This window comes from Sebastes fasciatus, chromosome 6 (genome assembly GCF_043250625.1).
Source record: "Sebastes fasciatus isolate fSebFas1 chromosome 6, fSebFas1.pri, whole genome shotgun sequence".
In the NCBI taxonomy this organism is placed as follows: domain Eukaryota; kingdom Metazoa; phylum Chordata; class Actinopteri; order Perciformes; family Sebastidae; genus Sebastes; species Sebastes fasciatus.
Genome location: NC_133800.1, coordinates 10,064,183 through 10,083,718, shown reverse-complemented (window position 1 = coordinate 10,083,718; position 19,536 = coordinate 10,064,183). Strand labels below are relative to the sequence as shown.

The 19,536-nt window shown below is 40.3% G+C and overlaps 1 protein-coding gene across 3 annotated transcripts; it reads left to right on the top strand.

Moving 5' to 3' along the window:
* Positions 1–1,288: 1,288 nt before the first annotated feature.
* rabl6b (RAB, member RAS oncogene family-like 6b) lies at positions 1,289–18,323 on the top strand. Of its 3 annotated transcripts, XM_074637558.1 has the most exons (17): positions 1,289–1,442; positions 3,509–3,904; positions 4,050–4,184; positions 4,564–4,611; positions 4,809–4,838; positions 5,226–5,278; positions 5,428–5,516; positions 9,171–9,311; positions 10,170–10,275; positions 10,516–10,619; positions 11,289–11,671; positions 12,447–12,594; positions 13,351–13,554; positions 15,098–15,359; positions 15,619–15,805; positions 17,832–17,890; positions 17,984–18,323. In XM_074637558.1, the coding sequence occupies exons 2-17, from the start codon at positions 3,775–3,777 to the stop codon at positions 18,170–18,172; spliced, it is 2,268 nt and encodes a 755-aa protein (XP_074493659.1). In that variant the 5' UTR covers positions 1,289–1,442; positions 3,509–3,774; the 3' UTR covers positions 18,173–18,323. The 3 variants fall into 3 exon arrangements, with proteins under 3 accessions (XP_074493659.1, XP_074493660.1, XP_074493661.1); XM_074637559.1 differs by lacking the exon at positions 4,809–4,838 and having other exon boundaries at positions 1,308–1,442; XM_074637560.1 differs by lacking the exon at positions 4,809–4,838 and having other exon boundaries at positions 1,310–1,446.
* The last annotated feature ends 1,213 nt before the right edge of the window (positions 18,324–19,536 follow it).

Sequence of the window (19,536 nt, the reverse complement as noted above, 5' to 3'; positions counted from 1 at the left end):
CAAAAAAAACAAGATGCATCAGCTAACAGGTAGAAAACAAGCTAAACAAAGTGTAACAAAATATGAACCATTTAAAAAGAAGGAAGTATAACAAAAGGAGCAGTATATACAATATTGACAATAAACAGACTATTAATAAAATTGCACAAGTGGAAAATGATATTGCACAGTACGAATTACACCTGAGTAGTACTGATAGACAGTTGGTGTACAGTAAAGTGCAGTTCTTGTCAGTTTTTTGGTGTGTATGTGGTCTACTGGGAGCAGTGCTGGTTGTGGAGTCTGACAGCTGCAGGAAGGAAGGACCTTGTGGTGAGATTGCTTTTTCAACTGTTTTCCAAGGTCAAGAATGAACTTCTAATGAACGTCAAATGTAATTTCCCCCAATGCATTCATGAGTAAAAACATGAGGACATTTTTCTAGGTAGGGCTGTGCCACATCCAATCAATTTCAGCAAACATCCCGGTATGATTTAATGCAAAAAAAGTGAAGGTATCAAAAACATATCACTACTTTGCAGTTAAATAATCAACAATTATTTTATTCCAACAGGAGCAGTAAAGAATGCTTAGAAAAACACTACAGTATAACATGTACTCAGTGGTGGAAAGTAACTAAGTACATTTACTCAAGTAAAATCTCACTGAGATTGCTTTTTCAACTGCTGTTTGTTTCCAAGGTCAAGAATGAACTTCTAATGAACGTCAAATGTAATTTCACATGAGTAAAAACATGAATAATTGACAGCTACTGAATGGACCTGGTGGTGAGATTACTTTTTCAGACTGAATTGTACACTGAGTTTTTTTAATCGATTATATGTATATGTGTTTTGGTATGTGTATATACTGCGTGTGCGTATATGTGTATGTATGTATATATGTATACAGTATATATATGTATATATAAATAGATTTGATTGTTTTTGATTTGATTTTTTACTTGTGTATATTCTTTTTGTATATATTATGTTTTTCCTGTATCTATACTGGCTTATTTTATATTAATATTAGGTTTGTTAAGTTTCTTTTTACCGAGAATGTTATTATTGGGGACGTTTGTGAATGTTTGTTCTGTTGTTTCAAAATGAACAAAAAACAATAAATATAATATTTAAAAAAAAAAAAAAAATAGATTGCTTTTTCAACTACTGTTTGTTTCCAAGGTCAAGAATGAACTTCTCTGTGGTCAAAAAATTTAATTTCCCAATGCTTTCATGAGTAAAAACATGAGCTTTATTTTGAAAGTCGTAGCGGAAGTCGTACCTGTTGTCGTCTGCCGCTTGACGCTGCTGCTCTGCTCTGCTCTGCTCTGCTCTGTGTGTAGCTGCTGTCTTTGCAGAGGAATGTCGCTGCTGCTCTGCCTCTGTCGGGATGGAGGACTGACAGATGTTTTGAGACAAACATGTCGGGACTGCAGTGTCTTATCTTCTTAAATAACCGTGAGTATTTGTAGCTGACGCCGCCTGAAAGGAAAGCCTCCAGTCTGTCTGCGGTTTGATGTCACTGAACCTAAAAAAGGGAAGAGCTAAGCTAGCTAGCATCGTCTGGATAGCTCGCTAGCTCAAACAGCCAGAGGATAACGTTACCTTCCAGCAGGGCTAGGTTACAAACCCAGCTGCCTCACCACTGCTTGACACACTCTGTAGAGGATTTGGCTTTAAGATTTAAACCATCATTGCTTCAAAAAGTCGATCAAACCCTTCTATAGGCGTGAAACAGCCCGGGTAGCTGCTGCTAGCTGGATACCGTTAAAGGTCCCTGTGTTGGTGTTGGTGTTAACGTCACAACGCTGCATCCGAGAGAGTCTCATTAAGCTGAACAAAGATACTAATGTCAACTGGAGACAAATCCCGAGGCTGATCTGTGTGAATAATGTAATAGCTCGTGTGACACTGTGACAGCAGACTGTGCCCATTAGGATTTAATACCAGGGACATGGAGCAGCTGTAAGGCCTTAAGGAGCACTAATATCTTACAATCCACTAATCGACTAATCGACAGTGAAACATCAATGTAGACTAATCTAACTGATAATACAACTTGTTATTCTTGTGTCAGCTTGTACACACACTGAGCACAGACAGGTCATTTCAGGCTAGCCACCTTGTTGTTGGTTAGGAAACAAGCAACATAGCAAGATTATTTCTATAGCACATTATTTCTATAGCACATTAAGTACACAGGGGCAATTCATTGCGCTTTACATGAATTAAAACAAAAAGCAACATCCAAATAAAGAATATGATTAAAGAACATTACAAAGTACCTAAAATAGTAATTAAACAGAGTAATATACATTATTTCTATGGTAATATAATTAAAAGATAAGTCATATGAAGGGAGGTTTTTAAGAAATTTCAAATAAGTTATTTGCTAATTATTATCTATTTATCAGCAGACATGGAAATAAAGCGTATCAATTAACTGTGTATTCTTTTCCTGGAAATGTATTTAAAAAATTACCAGTTATTGGGAAAAAGCAGAATATACTTATTAAATAATGTATAATAAAGCAATTTTCGATACATTTTGAGGTAGATATTGGGGCAATTTGGCAGTAATTCCAAATAGGTTACTTGCTAATTATCACCTAATTACCATGACATTTGTGGACTTGTAAAATGAAGTGTTACCAAAGTAAATACAAAGTACATAAAATAAGAATACATTTGTCATAAAAACATAGTAGCTCAATCATAGGCACATGAAAAGAGAAATGTTTTTAACCTGGATTTGCTCCATCTAGTTCACATTAAGATCTCCTGGCAGGTTGTTCCATTTGCATGCAGCATGACGGCTAAATGCTGCTGCACCATGTTGAGTTTAGTTTAGTTGCTGACCTGAGTCCATGGAGCTAAGAGCCCTACTCGGCCTATATTCTTCAAACATATCAGAGGTGTATTCTGGGCCTAAACCATTCAGTTATATTTACGTTAGTAGCAGCATTTTAAAATCTGTTCTGTAACCAAACCAACTGGAAGCCAATGTAAAGATTTCAAAACCGGAGTAATGTGCTCTGTTCTCTTCTCTTAGTCCTGGATAAAGAGATGGAAGATTGTTTCATCCAGATGGTTCAAAGTGTGTTTGAGGTTTCTGGAAATACATTCAGAATCAGAACAGCAGGATAAACAACCTTCTGGTGTTTTCAGTGATCACTGTGTAATTATTTTTGGATAATTATTTTGCAGAAAAAATGGACGCTTAGCTCTGTGACTCGAATGTATTGCCCAAACACAAGAGGCACAGCCTGGGGCAACTTCAAATTGAGTCTTAATGGTGTTTGTCTGTGTTCTGATATATCCAGAATATCATATGTACAAGTGTATTTCCTTTGAAGTTACTAGATCTGGCTGCACATGTCTTTCACGCCTTGTAATGAAGACATGATTTTGTACGGGCTTTTGTGTTTGACAAACACAAAAAACATTTCATCATGCCTACACCTTGAAAGAGAATGGAGGTTAATTCCCAACCATAACGTCTGTATTCCTCTGTTCTTTCACAGATGATGCTCCAAACAACATAATAGTTACCTCCACCTCTGACTGGCGACCAAGATCATCCAGTCAGATTTAAGGGAACCGCTGCTAAGTTCAGAGTCAATATTTAGTAATTTGACTTCATATTTGCTTCTAAGCATGGACCATTAATTTCCTCAGCCATCAGGACACACGGTTACACTTTTCCTTCGGTTGTTGCGTGACGAATTGTCAGGGGAGTTCCACTGTACTACCGCGTGTTACTGGAGAAGCTCGTGAAGCCCACGTCAAGATGTTTTCAGCGTTAAAGAAGCTGGTGGGATCCGAGCCAGGGCAGTTCAGGGACAAGAACATTCCGGCTGGCCTGCAGTCGATGAACCAAAGCTTGCAGAGACGCTTCGCCAAAGGGGTCCAGTATAATAGTAAGTAATGCTGTAAATCAAGTGAAACAGGCTTCTGCAGTTTAATACGTCTGTCCCATTTCTAAAATTAAATCTTAGCTTCTCAGTGAAATCAATCAACTTTGATCTGACAAAAACTTATCGTACAATCTCTTTCCCACTCAAGTGAAAATAGTCATCCGGGGAGATAGAAACACTGGAAAGAGTACTTTATGGCATCGACTGCAGGGCAAGAAGTTTGTGGAGGAGTACCTACCCACTCAGGAGATCCAAGCCACAAGTATCCATTGGAATTACAAAAGTAAGTCATCATGTAATCTTTGAACATTACAACTTATTCTATCTGATTACCACTGCTTTGGTCATGTTTCTATTTGGGTGAATATTTGACATTTGCTGTTTGTGCCTCGGTGATTTATTTCAGTGGCTCCATATCAAGGTAAAAAAAAAAAAAAGAGACTGAGCATTTAGATTTAGCTTCAGCTAACCCAGTTTTAGAGTAGGTGTCCTATGTTTGTGTTAGTCTTTCCATACCAAGCAAACCTTGTTCCACCACTATTACTTCTAGTGTTCTCAGTTATTGGATCCATATTAGTCATTTAACAGCCTGCTCATTTGAAGTAGTTTCCTCTGTGGCCCCAAGAGCATGAATACTGAAAACATTGTTCTGTTTCTCTCAGCTACTGATGATGTGGTCAAGGTAGAGGTGTGGGACGTGGTAGACAAAGGTAAGTGTTGACGCTCATGCCCTTTTTAAAGAACCAGACTTTCCACTGAGGCTCACCTCGCTCAAAGAAGTTACACCCTTTTCTATTTACTGCTGTCAGTATTTAATGACATCAAATAGACGCATGGTTGCTTATCTGTTTTTTCTGTCATCAGTATTGATGTTGTCTTTTTTGCACCTTTCTTGAACTCATCTCAGGCCAAAAATATCCTCTTCCTGAAGGTGTAGGTGAGCGCCACTATAGTGTGTAAAAATGTAACTCGCTTGTGTGCTGTGGGCTTGTCCCGCCTCGTTCCACTCTTATCTGAATGTCAATATTCTCAAGGTTTAGCTTTCCGGGGTTTGCTGCGTGCGTGGCTACATTTCTGAGTTTGGCTGAGTTTTTTTTGCTGTGTACAGCTCGAGCCTGAGCGTCTGCACCGTGTGAGCCGTGACCTGTGACCTAATGCCAGCAGTAAAGGATAATGCGTGTTAAAATTAGCCTGCAACATGCTTTTCCATAAGAAAAAAAGGGGCTGTGCTGCTCTGCTCGTTTTACTCACCATAATCTAACATAAAGCAACAAACAAAGCTGTAGGTTGTTATGTTTAATCTTGTGATCTCTTGCTGTTTCAGGCAAAGGCAAAAGACGCGGAGAGAACTTGAAACTGGAGAATGAGCCCCAAGAGGTGATTATCACATGACTGCCATGTGATTAGGAAACAGCCTCATTTCTAGTATGTGGGTCAGCGATGTAGTCGGCCAGAGTAAAGAGGTATTGTAAGAAGTATTTCCTACATCATGTGATTAATACACGTGTTTGATATCTGTGTCGTAGTCAGATGAGGTGGCACTGGATGCAGAGTTCCTGGATGTGTACAAGAACTGTAATGGAATCATCATGATGTTTGACATTACCAAGCAGTGGTAAGTAGGCCTGTCCCAATAATTACTTGACTTATCGTACGATATGTGGACAATCATTTTTGCTGACCTTGATATTGCCCGCATGCAAACATGCATGTTTGTTTACATAAGACTGTCACTAACATTTTAGCCTTAGACTGTTTTGGTTGTGTGGTTTTATATATTTAGAGTATTTAAATTTGTTTCACAATCCAATTCCAATATCTTTAAAGACAGATACAATTTTCTATTCTATATTTTTTTTAGATTAAAATTGAATCTGCATTTAACAGATAAAATACAAGAATTTCCCAAAAAACAATATATAGACTGATACAAAAAGAGACCCTCTCAATAATGACCCACTAGCAGTGTATGGTGGTGTCTGTATCTACAGAGACCCTGCAGCCCTCTGCCTGGATTTCCTCTTTTCTTCTTATTCTGCTGTGTTTGGGACGTTTCTGGGCGTCATCAAAGAGCCTTTTGGCCCCATGTGGGGGTGTAACCAGGGTTTTCCATAAGCGTCGGCTGTCAGCCGGATGGCCAGACATTAAAACATTTCCAGCTACTGCTAGGGCTGGGAATAGAGAACCGGTTCCTAGTTGTCCGATTCCTTGGCATCTCATGCCTCCGTGACTATTGATTCCCCTTTAATGCTTTCCGACAGTTACGCATGCACAATGACACACACGCAAGCTGTATCATGCATCAGTTTGTTTGGGGCTGAAGCCATGGCGGAGAGAAGAAAAAAAAGCGGTCAAAAGCATGGCGCTAACACTACTAAACCTCAGGGGATGCATCCTATTTTTTCCCTGATAATGCGACACTGTGAACAACAAATCTGTGTTGTAATCAAAAGGAGGACAGCTAGTAATGTTAGCTGTTAGAAGGTGGTGGGCAGCACAGTCCTGCTTGGTTAAATAACAGAGCGACTAACGTTAATGGAGGTACCATTGAGTTATTATTATGAGGCGTTCAATCTCTGCTCAGTAAAAACGAATATTGAGCGTAGGTAAATAACAACGTTATCATGATGTGTTGGTGAGAAACTTGAATAAAACCAGTTATTTGAAGGAGATGTTTTCACAGCAATATAAAAAAAGATATTAGAGGGGGAATTATGACTTGGCTACTAGCTCTAAGCAGCTTGCCAAGATTTTTGTAAATTAAAGCAAATATTTAAATAATCACTTGAATTGTGTGTTTTATGCAAACAACCACTATAGACGACAATAGCAAAGTACAGTATAGTACCCCCCGAAAAATATTGCTCCCCCGGAAGCTACAGTGTAATTCAAACTCTGTAATGTACAATGCATATGTTTTTTATGTCAAATATATCGAACATTGAATGACATCAGATCAAAATGTTATTCCTTCATTTAGTGCATAGATTTCAAAAGTGGCAGATACAATTTCTGAGTTGCACACAAAAAAATAAATACTTGCCTACAACAGTGGCAGGAAGTGAAAAAAGTTCATTTCAGACCTTAAAGCCTGCCCTTCGGCTCCATTCATTGTAACATTAACATATTGTATCTTTAAGAATTAAGTTCATTGCTCTTTTAAAGGGTGTACTCTCATTATCATGTTATTATATTACCATTATATCAGTGGCATAAAATGGTCTTAAAATGACAGTAATATTGTTTATCGCAATTATTTCTGGGACAATATATCGTCCAATAGTATTAATTATGGTGACAGGCCTAGTAGTAAGAGTCGTCTGTCTGAGTCGTTGTCCTCACACCGTCTCATCAGTGAGCTCTAATGCTACAATATGCATGGACAGATTAGGTTTCAGCTGAGAGCTTCCACTGGTGGATTTTGTTCAGCTTCAAAGCCAAAAACCTTCAAAGACATTTCAACAGGGCTATTTTAGGCATCCTGTCGCAGGGAATAAATATTTTTATTTTCAAATACTATCATGTTTAGCCACGAAGGATATGATGCACCAATAGGTATTAAATATTTGTTGTTATTGTACCCGGACGTACCAACTTTCCTTGTAGTAACAGTATCGGTATCACTGTCAGTATGTAGTCATGCCATTCTGTCAAGCGTAACATTTTCTAGTTTAGCACATACAGGAAATACTTTTATATATTTTTTTTCAACAACACTGAATGTATCTCCTAACAAGTATAGTGTGTGAATCAAAGCCTGATGTATCTTCTTTCCTTTGTGCCACATTGTTGTTGAAACACATCAGTGAGCCACACTGGTGCACTGGGAGACATGTTCCTTCGTTACCATGAACACACACTCTGTAGTTTATTTTGACTCAGTCCCACATACACCGTCCTGCTGCCACAAATACTCACTAGAGCATCAAATGTGGATTTATCCACCGCTGAAAATAGTCCCCAACAAATGTGCCATCTCCTCCGGTTTGAGTAACATTTGCTAAAAGCTACAGTGACTGTGAGCTGTTTCAGGAAATGATTCAGTCTTATTTAAAATGAAAGAATACATCAGTGAGCTGTTTTTAAAGATTTCAGTCTTCAGTAGGAATCAATTAGAGCCACAGACACGGTAAGGGAGTCAGATAGTATTGAGACATACGTAGACTAACATATTGTTAGTTTTTGGCTTTTCATGGGATTTGTTGACAATAAAAATATAGTGCCAGACTTGTCTCATAAGCAGCTATGTATAGTATATGCACATATTAAACCTTATTGCCTTAAGAAGACCCACAGCGCCACCATTTCTTTTAAGGTCACAACAGCAGCGAGATCTGATGTTGTAATTTTATTATTTTGAAACATCTGCACAAAGTGTGTAGTTGGACAAACATCTGGCGTGTAATCACTCAATGAACGTGAAACTGTGCAGTTTGATAGAGTACATTATTTTCAGTAGTTTTATTTAGATTTTTACAGATTTAAAGAAACATTAGAGGGAGACCTATTAGATTTTCAAATTTGATGCCATATCTGGGTCTGGATTCAGAAATAAATTAAACATTTTTATAAACAAGATTCTTAAGTATATCTCTGCTGATGGTACTGCATGATATAATTTGTAAAGTTATTATTATTCTTTCATGATTTAGATATCATTGAGACAGTAGTTTCCTTTGTATCTGTTGGTCATTTCATTATGGGATTGAAATGATGTTTACTTCTGGTGTATGGTCTCTATAAAGTACCAGGTGCAATCGTTCTAATCAATATGATCAATATGTTCAATATGTTCTAATCATCTCTGCCCTGATGAAGATCCTGTGAGGTCGAAACTGGTGGGAGTTTTAAACCAATATGCCCAACTAAATAGGCTTTTAATATACCTTTTCTCTCTCAGAATGTCTGATAATAAGTTTTCTTTTCTGAAACATTAGAAGTTGTGTTTTTTTATTTGTAATAACAGTTACCTGCAGTGACCTATCCATTGGTGCTTGCAACAGCATATTTGATGTATTTTGTTAATTAATGCCTTGGGAAAACTAAATTGCCTCTGTAAAACGTATGTGTTAGTTAGATTAATATTAATATGCACCATGACCATCTCGAATAAGCAAAAAAAAAAAAATCAAGCCCACTAATATGGAGACGTCTTTAAACCTCCACTGAACTGAGCCTTCACTAATTCATTCCTTTTGGTCCAAGCATCTTTTAAGTTTTCTTCACCCACCCATAGATCAATGTTGTGTTGTGATTTTATCAATTGCAGGACATTCAACTACATCCTGAGGGAACTGCCCAAAGTACCCACCCATGTGCCCGTGTGTGTGCTGGGAAACCACAGGGACATGGGCGAGCATCGCGTCATCCTCCCCGATGATATAAGAGACCTGATAGCTGGACTTAACAGGTAGAGATCAGACATTTTTTTCTAAATTGTAATGATGGGCGGATGAAGCCTTAATGAAGCTTTTGGGCTTTCTTTCCATTTGTGCCGAAAAAGATTTGCGGGGCTCCAGACATCGCCAGAACACTAGCAGCCCTTCGAGACGGGAGCCGAAACACTGCAACACCTCTCTGATTTTAATAAGTTTTAGTCTCATGTGTGTGCAATAAAAGTTCAACAAGCCAGTTATTAAATATGTAATAGTTTTGTTCAGAAGTGCTGCGTTAAATGTAGATGTTATTGTGCAATATGTTACAGTAAAATAATGAATATATTGTCTAAAAATCCTAGTTATAAAATATATTTGCTGACACAAAATGCAAATGTACCTTATTGGTGCTCACTCTTTATTGGCACATAAGTGGAATAAGAGGAGAGGAGGATAACTGAGTAAATGTGGCGATGCAAAACAGTGACTGTGACTTCCAAACTAGGAAGACATAATCATAAATATGAGAACATTTCCGCCTGATACCAAGTAATAATGTAATAAAGGTAGTAAGATAATTTAATGAATATCATTCTCCAATCATATGAAATGTTACTTAAAGCCCAGCAGCAAACAGCAGTCAGAGACTAGCTGGTAAACAAAGTGGAGCATTTAGCAGCTAAAGAGACGGGTATATTTCTCTGGAGTTGGTGGAGACCAAACCAGAGCTAAGAGGAGAGTAACTCCTAATGAATGTCTGCTGGATGCGCATAAAGGCAATGGTTTGCTAACACATTCACTAACTTGAATGATGTTGTTTTTTAAAGCTTGTTCTGCTGCCTCCTAATGGCCCAACTAGGACATGTCATAAATATAATGCTTGTGTTTTACAGACCAATGGGAGCATCTTACATCCACTATGCTGAATCCTCAATGAAGAATGGGTTTGGCTTGAAATATCTGCACAGGTTTTTCAACATCCCCTTCCTGCAGCTACAGGTTATTTATTTTATTACTCCTCATTTGTTTTGTTTTCTACTCATCGTTACTATCATAATTATTAGATTTTTGTCTTTAGTTTTTCCATCCTGTACTGGTTTATAAGGATTTTAATATGCTTTAATGGGAGAAAATGGGAGAAAGTAAAGTAAAGAAAATGAGATTGTTGTATTGTTTTGCCCGTGCACCGTTCTTTCTCATTCATGTCAGGTTTGTGTGTGTTTGTGTGTGTGTGTGCAGAGAGAGACCCTCCTGAGGCAGCTGGAGACAAACCAGCTGGACATGGATGCCACCCTGGAGGAGTTGTGTGTCCAGCAGGAGACTGAAGATCAAAACTATGAGATGTACTGCCTGCTTCGTTTCTCTCTCTGCCAGTGCACTGTTGTACAGAGCCCCCTAGAGGGACATGAGCAAAAGCTTTTTCTTCCACAAATTTCTGTTGCACAGCAGATAGTGTACTGTGTGCACCTGATACAGACGTGATGGAGATACTCAGTTTAGGGGGCGGTATATTCTAATGAATACAGGAATAGGAAGGGGAGCTAATCTGATTGGCTTGTTGAATCACATGTTTTCTGATCTAGGCAGCCCACAGAAAACTGACTGGGTTGTCTTATTTCACAGTTTGTGGGTTGGTAAACGCTCCAGATACCCAAATGTATGTGCACAAGCACTGAAAAAGTGAGTTTTTCATGATATGTCCCCTTTAACAAAGGAAACTTCATTGCAAACAATTGCAAATTTATTGTAACGGTAATGAGTTCCTCTTGACAAACAGATTTGTGAAGTTGTGTTCTGTATTTCTTTGTATCCCAGCATAAAACTAGTTTACTTGAGTGATTAACTAGTTTTATAGCACAGAACGTTGTCAAGACAGTTGAAATGTTCATGATGACTTTTCCTGAAACAAGAGCAGCATTTACACTCTGCAGTCCCCACACTGTGTTCCTAGCCTCTGATATTATTGCAGGTGAATCATAGTTTATTAACCAGCCCTGTTGTGATTTCTGCAGTTTTCTGGAGAACTTGGAGTCTCGCAAGGTCTTTGGCTCTCCTGGTCCAGCTAATGGTCAGAGTCCCTCGTCGGGCTCCCAGTCCCCTATTGTCCCTCCCAGTGGGGCCTCCACAGGCAGCTCCAGCCCCAGCACCCCTCAGCCCCCCGTTCCCTCCCAGGTGCTCCCACAGTCACCGTCTGTGGCCGCTTCCCCCCCTCCACCTCCGTCTGCAGTGGTCAGCGGGGCGGCTTCACCTGCTGTTGAGTCAAAGCCATCGGCCCAGTCGCCCGAACACCTTCAGGGCTCAGCTGCATCTGGAGCGTCGGCCCCCCAGAAACGCGGCTTCATCTCCCGCTGGTTTGGTTCATCTCCCGCTGCTGAGGCTGCTGCTTCTGCACCAGGTGAGTCTCTTCTACAGGATTACTCAGGCGGTAAAAGATTCTGCACCAGTCCACATGCCATCTCCTCTGTAGCCGTGTGCACACTGTACGCAACCGTCGATGATGCTCGCATCCTCTAGTCCTTTTAGCCCATGCAAGAGTTGCCACTGACACTGTAGCTCACACTGCAGACAAATCTATAGCAAGCATATGAGAAAGGTAGCTAGAAGGTTAACTTGTTAAGTGTGTATACCCAAGGACTCATTTGTACAGTGCTGATTAATTGCTGCAGTATAAATTTAAAACACTGCAGTGTCTCTATTTTGAAATGTAGGCTTTGCATAATTGTTTCATCATGGAACAGAGATGGAACAGCAAGCCTCTGCAGACCTGTACGCATTTTGTGTACAGCAGCTATGAAGATGTTGGCCATTTAAAGAAGAAAGAAGCTGTAGGTGCCTGACTCTGGCAGATGTGTTATTCTCTCATTATTTGAAAACAATAGGATGCAGCTTTTTTTGTACACAATTTCTTCTAAAGCAGTTAGGGGGGTTAGCCAATAGCTATTGTTTGTTATCTGATCAACATTGTGTGTTATTGTGTTATTCAGCCATAACTGAAACTCTCATCAAGTTGATAGCAAGTGATCCCGAGACTCAGGAGAAATGCAGAGCTTTAAAGATGAAAGGACCGGCTGGTGCTGGAATATCATGTGATTTCTCAGTTTCATTGTGTAATTAACAAGGCTAAAGTTTTGAAAGTATTTGATAGTCATTGGGCTCTATGTGTTCCTCAGACGACCCGCCTGCACCAGCGTGTCCTGGTAAGGTTCAGAGTGTGGATGATTTTGTGCCAGATGAGAGACTGGATAGAAGCTTCCTGGACGACAGCCTGCCCTCCAAGACCAAGAAGCCTCAGCCTGCTCCGACTGTGGACAGCGACAGGTGAGATGTACACCAATGCTTTTATGTCATTTTGACTTAGCTTGTTAATCCTTTGGGACAGAGTTAGTATTTGTTGATGTCCTACATTTAACCCTTTTTCACATTAAAGGGGAACTACGCCCATTTTCCAAATTCATCCATGTTATTCCTATGGTCTAAGACAGTCCAAAAAATATTAGTAAACGTGAACAACTCTCTACCAAATCCAAAAACTAGAGTGTTAAAACTCAAATTTGTGATGTCATCAAGTATGAGAGATGTTACAGATGACACTGAGAGCAACCAGGGGAATTTCACAACTGACAACACTACAATAGAATAAAGCTCATTTGCGTATAAAAAAAAAAAAAGAAAACAAACATTCTGTGTCTTATTTATTGTCTATGGAGCAGCTCCAGACTCCATGACATCTCAAGTTTGAGTTTTAGCGCTCTTGTTTTCAGATTTGGGAGAGACCTGTTTGTGTATTATTTAATTATGAAAATTTAACTTTGAAATTTTCCTTAAGATGGATGAGAAACAAAGCTTTATTCATTGTATTCTTTTTAAGAATAAAATGTGTTTACTATAAAAACTTAAATGTTTTTTTGATGTGCCAGGATATACAAGTTATATTTATCAGCATTTAAAAAGATGTGCATGTACATTCAACATCCCTGCGGTTCTGGATTCAACCACCAACTTGTTCTAGAGAGTAGCTTCCAGTCGTACTGTAGACCCTCTCTCAATGAGTCTCCTGTCCTTTGTCTGTCCCAGTGATGGTGAAGACAGAGGAAACCCCATGGTGTCTGGTTTCCATGATGACCTCGATCTTGACGACACTGAGCCCAGCCTTCCCCAACCGAAGACCCTGCCCCTCAGTAAAGACATCGCTCTGACCAGTGACGAGGAGGAAGGAGTACCAGCAGCCCCCACTATCACACAGGTCCAAGACCTGGACAGTGAACCTGAGCTGAAAGCGTAAGAATGACATGAATATATATGTTGCTTTGATGTAGAGGAGATGCGGGTGAGTAGGAGCAGGTCTGTCACAGGGAGCTAAAGTCAAACCGAAGCTATTAACTAGCAACATGTTATATAAATAACCACAAAGCAACAGTTTATGTTGCAATCCATACTTTGATATGTAACTGTGAAACATTTTGAACTGTAACGCAATGCAGTAAAAGGCAGCTAGGGCCTCGCCTAAATGGTGCACTCTCTACGACCTGATGTACTGAATGGCTCAATAACAACAATAGGAGGTTCCTTATCACACTAAGCAGTTAATGCCATGTGGACCATCACCAAAGAGAAGTCCAAATAAGCTGATTTCACCTATATATTGCCTCTGCATGTAACAGGAACATTTAAAATGTAAATCACAAGTTCTGTAGATTGAATTTCACCAATATCAGGGAAGGAACTAATCCTGTTTTGGCTTGTGGCATTTTGTCCCAAAGCGGGTGCCGCGGCCCCCTGCGGTGCCTTGAGAACAAGATTTGTTCGTTTGCATATTTTATTGTGCTTTTTTTTTAAAGGCGTCTCACCACATTAAAATAAATTGAGGCAACATTTATCCAAACTGAATAAATAAGCATTAAACATGTAGATATTCCACAGCTAATGACATGGCGACTCACAGCTTTTGGGTTTTCCAGGCACACAGAGGTCAGTTATGACAATCGCCCAGAGCTGCAATGGAAAGATTTGTCACTGTAAATAGAGCTTAAAAACAAGTTCATACATCTCGGTGCTCAACAAAGTCTGAGATGATCGAATCTGAACTGGCCAATCAGCTAAATTCAGACCGTTCAGCTACTTGGCACAGATATCCATTACTGTCTGATTGCCAAATCAGTGTGGGATTGCCGTTCCCATCATCATAACTGTGAGCTATGTTTCTCATCTCTGGTATACATGAAAAACAAGATAAGAAACCGCCCTTCAGTAGTCAGATCTACGGGTTGCGCTCTTTTCAGTCTCTCTCCACATGACACAGCGCAAGAGCAGACTCTCACTCACCTTTTTAGTCCTTGTGTTTTTAAAATGACAGCATCCATTTTCACTTGTGTCATGTTCACACCAACAGAAAAAAGCGGATGGTGGAGTCTTGCTACTTCCCCATTTTAATAGTTCCCTCCACTTCTCATGTGAAAAACACAAACTCACTCGTTCCATTTGAAGACACCTGTGCTGTTTTCTTTTTTCTTTTTCATTTCTTTCTTTGCGACTGGTTTTAATGTAAACTAAACTTGAAAGTTCACCACTGCTGCAGCAAGAAAGCTCCCAGTGACATCACAAAAAGAGCATACAGATAAGAAAAATAGATTTGGAGTGGAAGTTAAAGGGGAATTACTCCCATTTGTCTATGGAGCAGCTCTAGACTTTATACTTGATGACATCACAAGTGTGAGATTCACTTCTCTGGTTTCTGGCTTTTAGAACGTGAAAAAATAAGTAAATGTAGTAAAATCCTAATGTATTGTAAGGTAAACTAATGTTTCATATCACTCTGTTTCAGGCCTGTGATCCACATCACAAAACTAAAGGTGGCATCTAAAGCTCCAGAGCCCAGAGGCCAGAGCGCAGCACCAATCTCCCTCACTTTGACTCCAGCAGCGGAGCAGCTGCCTCGACACCAGGGCAAGAAGAAGGGAGGCACACCCAAAGCTGAGGACTCTGATACAGACCCAGAGGCCCCTGTGGCCCATCAGATGCTCTCGTTTATCATGGATGACCCCGACTTTGAGTCTGAAGCATCAGACACACCAAAAATAGTTAAGGTAAATAGAACAGATTTACTATTACAGCAGATTCACTCGGTTCACGGCTCTTTTTACTGCAGAAAGTCCTGAGCTTTTAACGTAATTATTGGATTTGAGTCAGGTGTTTGTCAGTCTGGCGAACACTACTACTACTACTATACTCTGGCTAATACTAAAGAGACTTTAATTGAGCTTCTGTCTCATCAGAATCTTTATTTTTCTCTGCCTTTTTTGGGGGTAAGATCTCAACATTTCCTCATGTGATGGTTCTTCCCAGGATTTATTTCCACTCAGAGATGAGCTTCTGTCCGACCTCTCCGACGATGACTTGCAGTTAGCCAAGGTGCCAGAACTTCTGAAGCCCACTGTGATCTCCTTCAAACACAAGGACGATACCGACCTGTTTGGCCTCGGCATCCAAGAAGAGGCTCCGGCAGCCAAGGATAGCAGCGAGGAGCAGGATGGCAAGTCGAACTGTCTTTCTAACTCTCTAACTCACATTTTTAATTACAATTCACACTAGTATCCACAAATGAGCTGTTGTTGTTCTAATGAGTCTGTATATATGTAGGAGTGGGAAGCTTTGGGAATTTCACAATTTGATTTTCATTCCGACGGCTTGTGTCGTGTCTCGGTGTCACAATTCTCACTTCAGAATCGATTTTTCATTTAAAATTGATTCTTCATGTCACTTTGTGACCGAACACGCAGCTTTGTATTTCAAAAATGTTCATTTGAGATCATGTTACAGTCTTTTTCCTGTTCGAGGACAATAAAGTATCACCGGCTAAATGTCCTTTTCAGAAAAAAAAAGAATATGAATGAAAAAAAAGCTTCTTGTCTTCAACACTAGGGATGTCCGCAACTTGTCAATTAAATGTTGCCACCCTCGCTAGTTGGCACCAGAAATACTCGTCGTTTAAACTTATTATTATTATTATTATTTTAATTATGTGCTGTCTCGGCTGTTGCTGTAGAGAGCTGCTGCTGCAGCTCTCCGCTCTGATCTGAACTCATCAGATGCTCCTGACTCACTTCCACCCCTGCTGCGTTCTCCCGGGCCCCCGCCTGCCCCCCGCCTCCTCTTTCCGAAATAGCGACCGGGTTCAGCAGTCAGTCTGGTTCTCTCCTGATCAACTGGATTGGCCAGCAGCACACTGAACATAGCTAGCTTCCGAGCTAGAACGTATGCTACAGACCGAGGCTGCGGTCAAATAGTCTTTTTGCTTAGGAAGGATCCTAACGGGGTGAAATGACCCGGAAGTACCCAAGTAGCTGTTGGAATTCTCTAAATGTTAAGGAAAGGTGCTTCAATGCTTCCTTTCCATCTCCTTTATGCATAGGGAACACTGGAGATAACGGCGTCCCAATTCTTTGCTGCCGCAACATTTAAAGCGACGCACCATACGGCCGTTCATAAAAACAAACGATCATAGATTTAACAATTATTTTCATACAGTCATAGTTGGGATTAATGTTGATAAATATGAGTGAACAGTGACAAGACAGGTCTTTGATAAATAATTTAACAGTAAAAAAGCAAGATGTAACAAGTAGACAGACTGAACGGTTGAATTCACATTATTGCACATAGGAAATATTGAAAATATATTGAAATATTGCGGTCTACTGGAGCAGTGTTGATGGTAAAGTGTGACGGCAGCAGGAAGGAAGTACCTGCACTATCTCACCTTCACACACCGTGGGTGAAGCAGCTGTTTATATAGCCTGCATCAAACAAAATGGAAAGAACGCACAGGGAGAAGTGCAAGATGCACTGTAACTGGAGCTGTGGTCATGCGTTGCTATTGGCCCAATTTCAGCGCAGACTGGATTTTACTGCGCATGTGTTGTACCCCGATGATATGACGTGGCGACGACCGTGACATCTCCTCTTTTCACCCTCCTTGGCCTCGTGTAAGAGCAGTTGGATTCTCTTAATAGGCTCGTTGGAGATGAGCCAGGCCTGCGCAGAATCCATCACCGGCGATCAGCGCACAAAGCACGCCGGTTAGATTTGTGTCCGACTTTGTCCTGACTTGCTCTGACGTCATGCACACGTGGGCAACGATAACCTCACGAGATCGAAGCGGCCGCAGTTTTTAGAGCTGAAGGAGTTTCTGGTGAACCTGCGTGCCGTAAATTGCTTCGTCTGATGTTGCGGGGAATCGGACCCGATGGCAGGCGTTAATAATAATAACTATATAGAACCTCTGATGGACTTGTTTGCTTATATGGGTCATATAGAGGCATCAGTATTACATTGAGACTGTTTTATAACCAGTTAAAAGTTCCTCGTTGTAACTTTAAGCAACAATAAGGTATAAAGCTTCTCCTTTTTATAATGTTTTAGTCAAATGGTTGAAAAATCTGCTTTGCTCCTCTTTGAAAGATTAAAAAACTTGATTGTAAGATATTTGAAATGAATTAATCAACTACTCCAGTCGTCCATCACCATAAGACTACTGTACGTATCTGCTCCTCTTTCAGAGAAAGAAAGCAAACTCGCCTCCAAAGACAAGAAGAAAAAGAAGAAGAAAATCAAAGAGGTAAAGTTATCGTTGTTCAGTTTACACACTGTAAAGTAGTAACGTGTCTAAAAGACAGTAATATCAATACAACAAATTGTGTCCTGTTTTCAGGAGGATGAAAAGAACAAGAAGAAACACAAACACAAGAAAAAGGAAAAAGAAGAAGTTGCTCCGGCAGGAGACGAGAAAAAGAAAAAGAAATCCCGGACCAAGAAAACAGATGTGGACGAGTTGGAGGACTTTCTGGGCGGAGGAGCAGGATCGATCAAAAGAGATGACGGTGATTATGAAGAACTATAAAAAAACAACAACCTCCTGGTTCCTTGACTTGTAAGAGCATAAAGCATCTCCAAGCCATACGCAATACGCAAGGCTACCGACAACACCCAGGTAAAAATAACTCTGGTACCTGTATGTTCCCTCTGATTGATTTCCCCATCTGCACTACTGCTGTCACTTCCATTCCAGCCAATAGGAAACGGCGAGGAGACCCACGTGTACTGTAGTGAGTCGTGACATTCAAATTTGATGATCGGTGTGTAGCCACGGACTGGCTCTTTGTACTCTTGACATGATTGAATATGTTTGATTTGATACACTCTGCAAGCGATCCACTCCCAGTCAGCTGCTGTAAATAGGGTTACCATTATGTCTGAATTTGTTTGTTCGGTGTAATTATGGAGAGCATGCTTAGAAGTGACGACCGACTCCTTAGAGACTCCACAGTGTTCTGTCTTTTCTTTCTCTCCTACTTGTTGGCTTAAGTGCTTAATGGCAGATTTAGTCTTGTGTCTCTAAATATAAACACTGAGGAAGAACTTCAGAGTGAGTTGATTTCACCAACAAAGGAAATGACTCCCCCTGCTTCACTCTCGCAGTACGTCCACACTGAGCCGCCTACATCTGAAAACACTTTCGCTCTGTTTTGGCATCCACCCACACTAAGTCAGCATTTTTCTTAAATGGTCTGGAAATGCTGGCGTTTCAGGGTGGACCAGGGAAAAAACAACGATGAGAAGAGAATTCTCTCTAACTCTCTCTGTGATCACTCTTTTTAAGTGTCATATACAGCTGATCACACAATACAGAGTTTGCCATTAACCTGTATGAATGTTGATTTTGTCACAGAATTGGACAGAATTGACATTTAACCAAATGAGACTGAGATATGTACCAGGATTAGACCACGATATGATGGTGTCAGGAGCGAAAATTAGCATTGGGCACGACCGTTTCATCCCTTGTATTGTGTCATACTGGAAGGCAACCGATTCAGCATCAGGGACGCCTCACAACGTCCTGGAAATAAAAAGAATAACTCCCTGCCTAGTCTGACAACGTCTTATGACGTGTTCCGTGATGTTAACGTGTAGGCACACAGAGCGCTCTCTCCACACACAGCTGTATACATGGAGAAGAGAAATGATGAACCAGATGCGTTACATAGAAGGAACCTGTGGGTGTGAGAGGTCACACATACCTCACACTCACCCGCTTGCTGCTGACTTGGAAAGAAAAAGATCCGATGAGCACGAATTGTTCCAGGTTCACTTTCATTCCTAAAACTGTGTTTACTTCTGTAAACATTCAGTCCCGTTGTACTGCAGTCTGCCACGTCTCTTGGCCAAGTCACAGCAACAATGTATGACACTTACCCCCTTTAA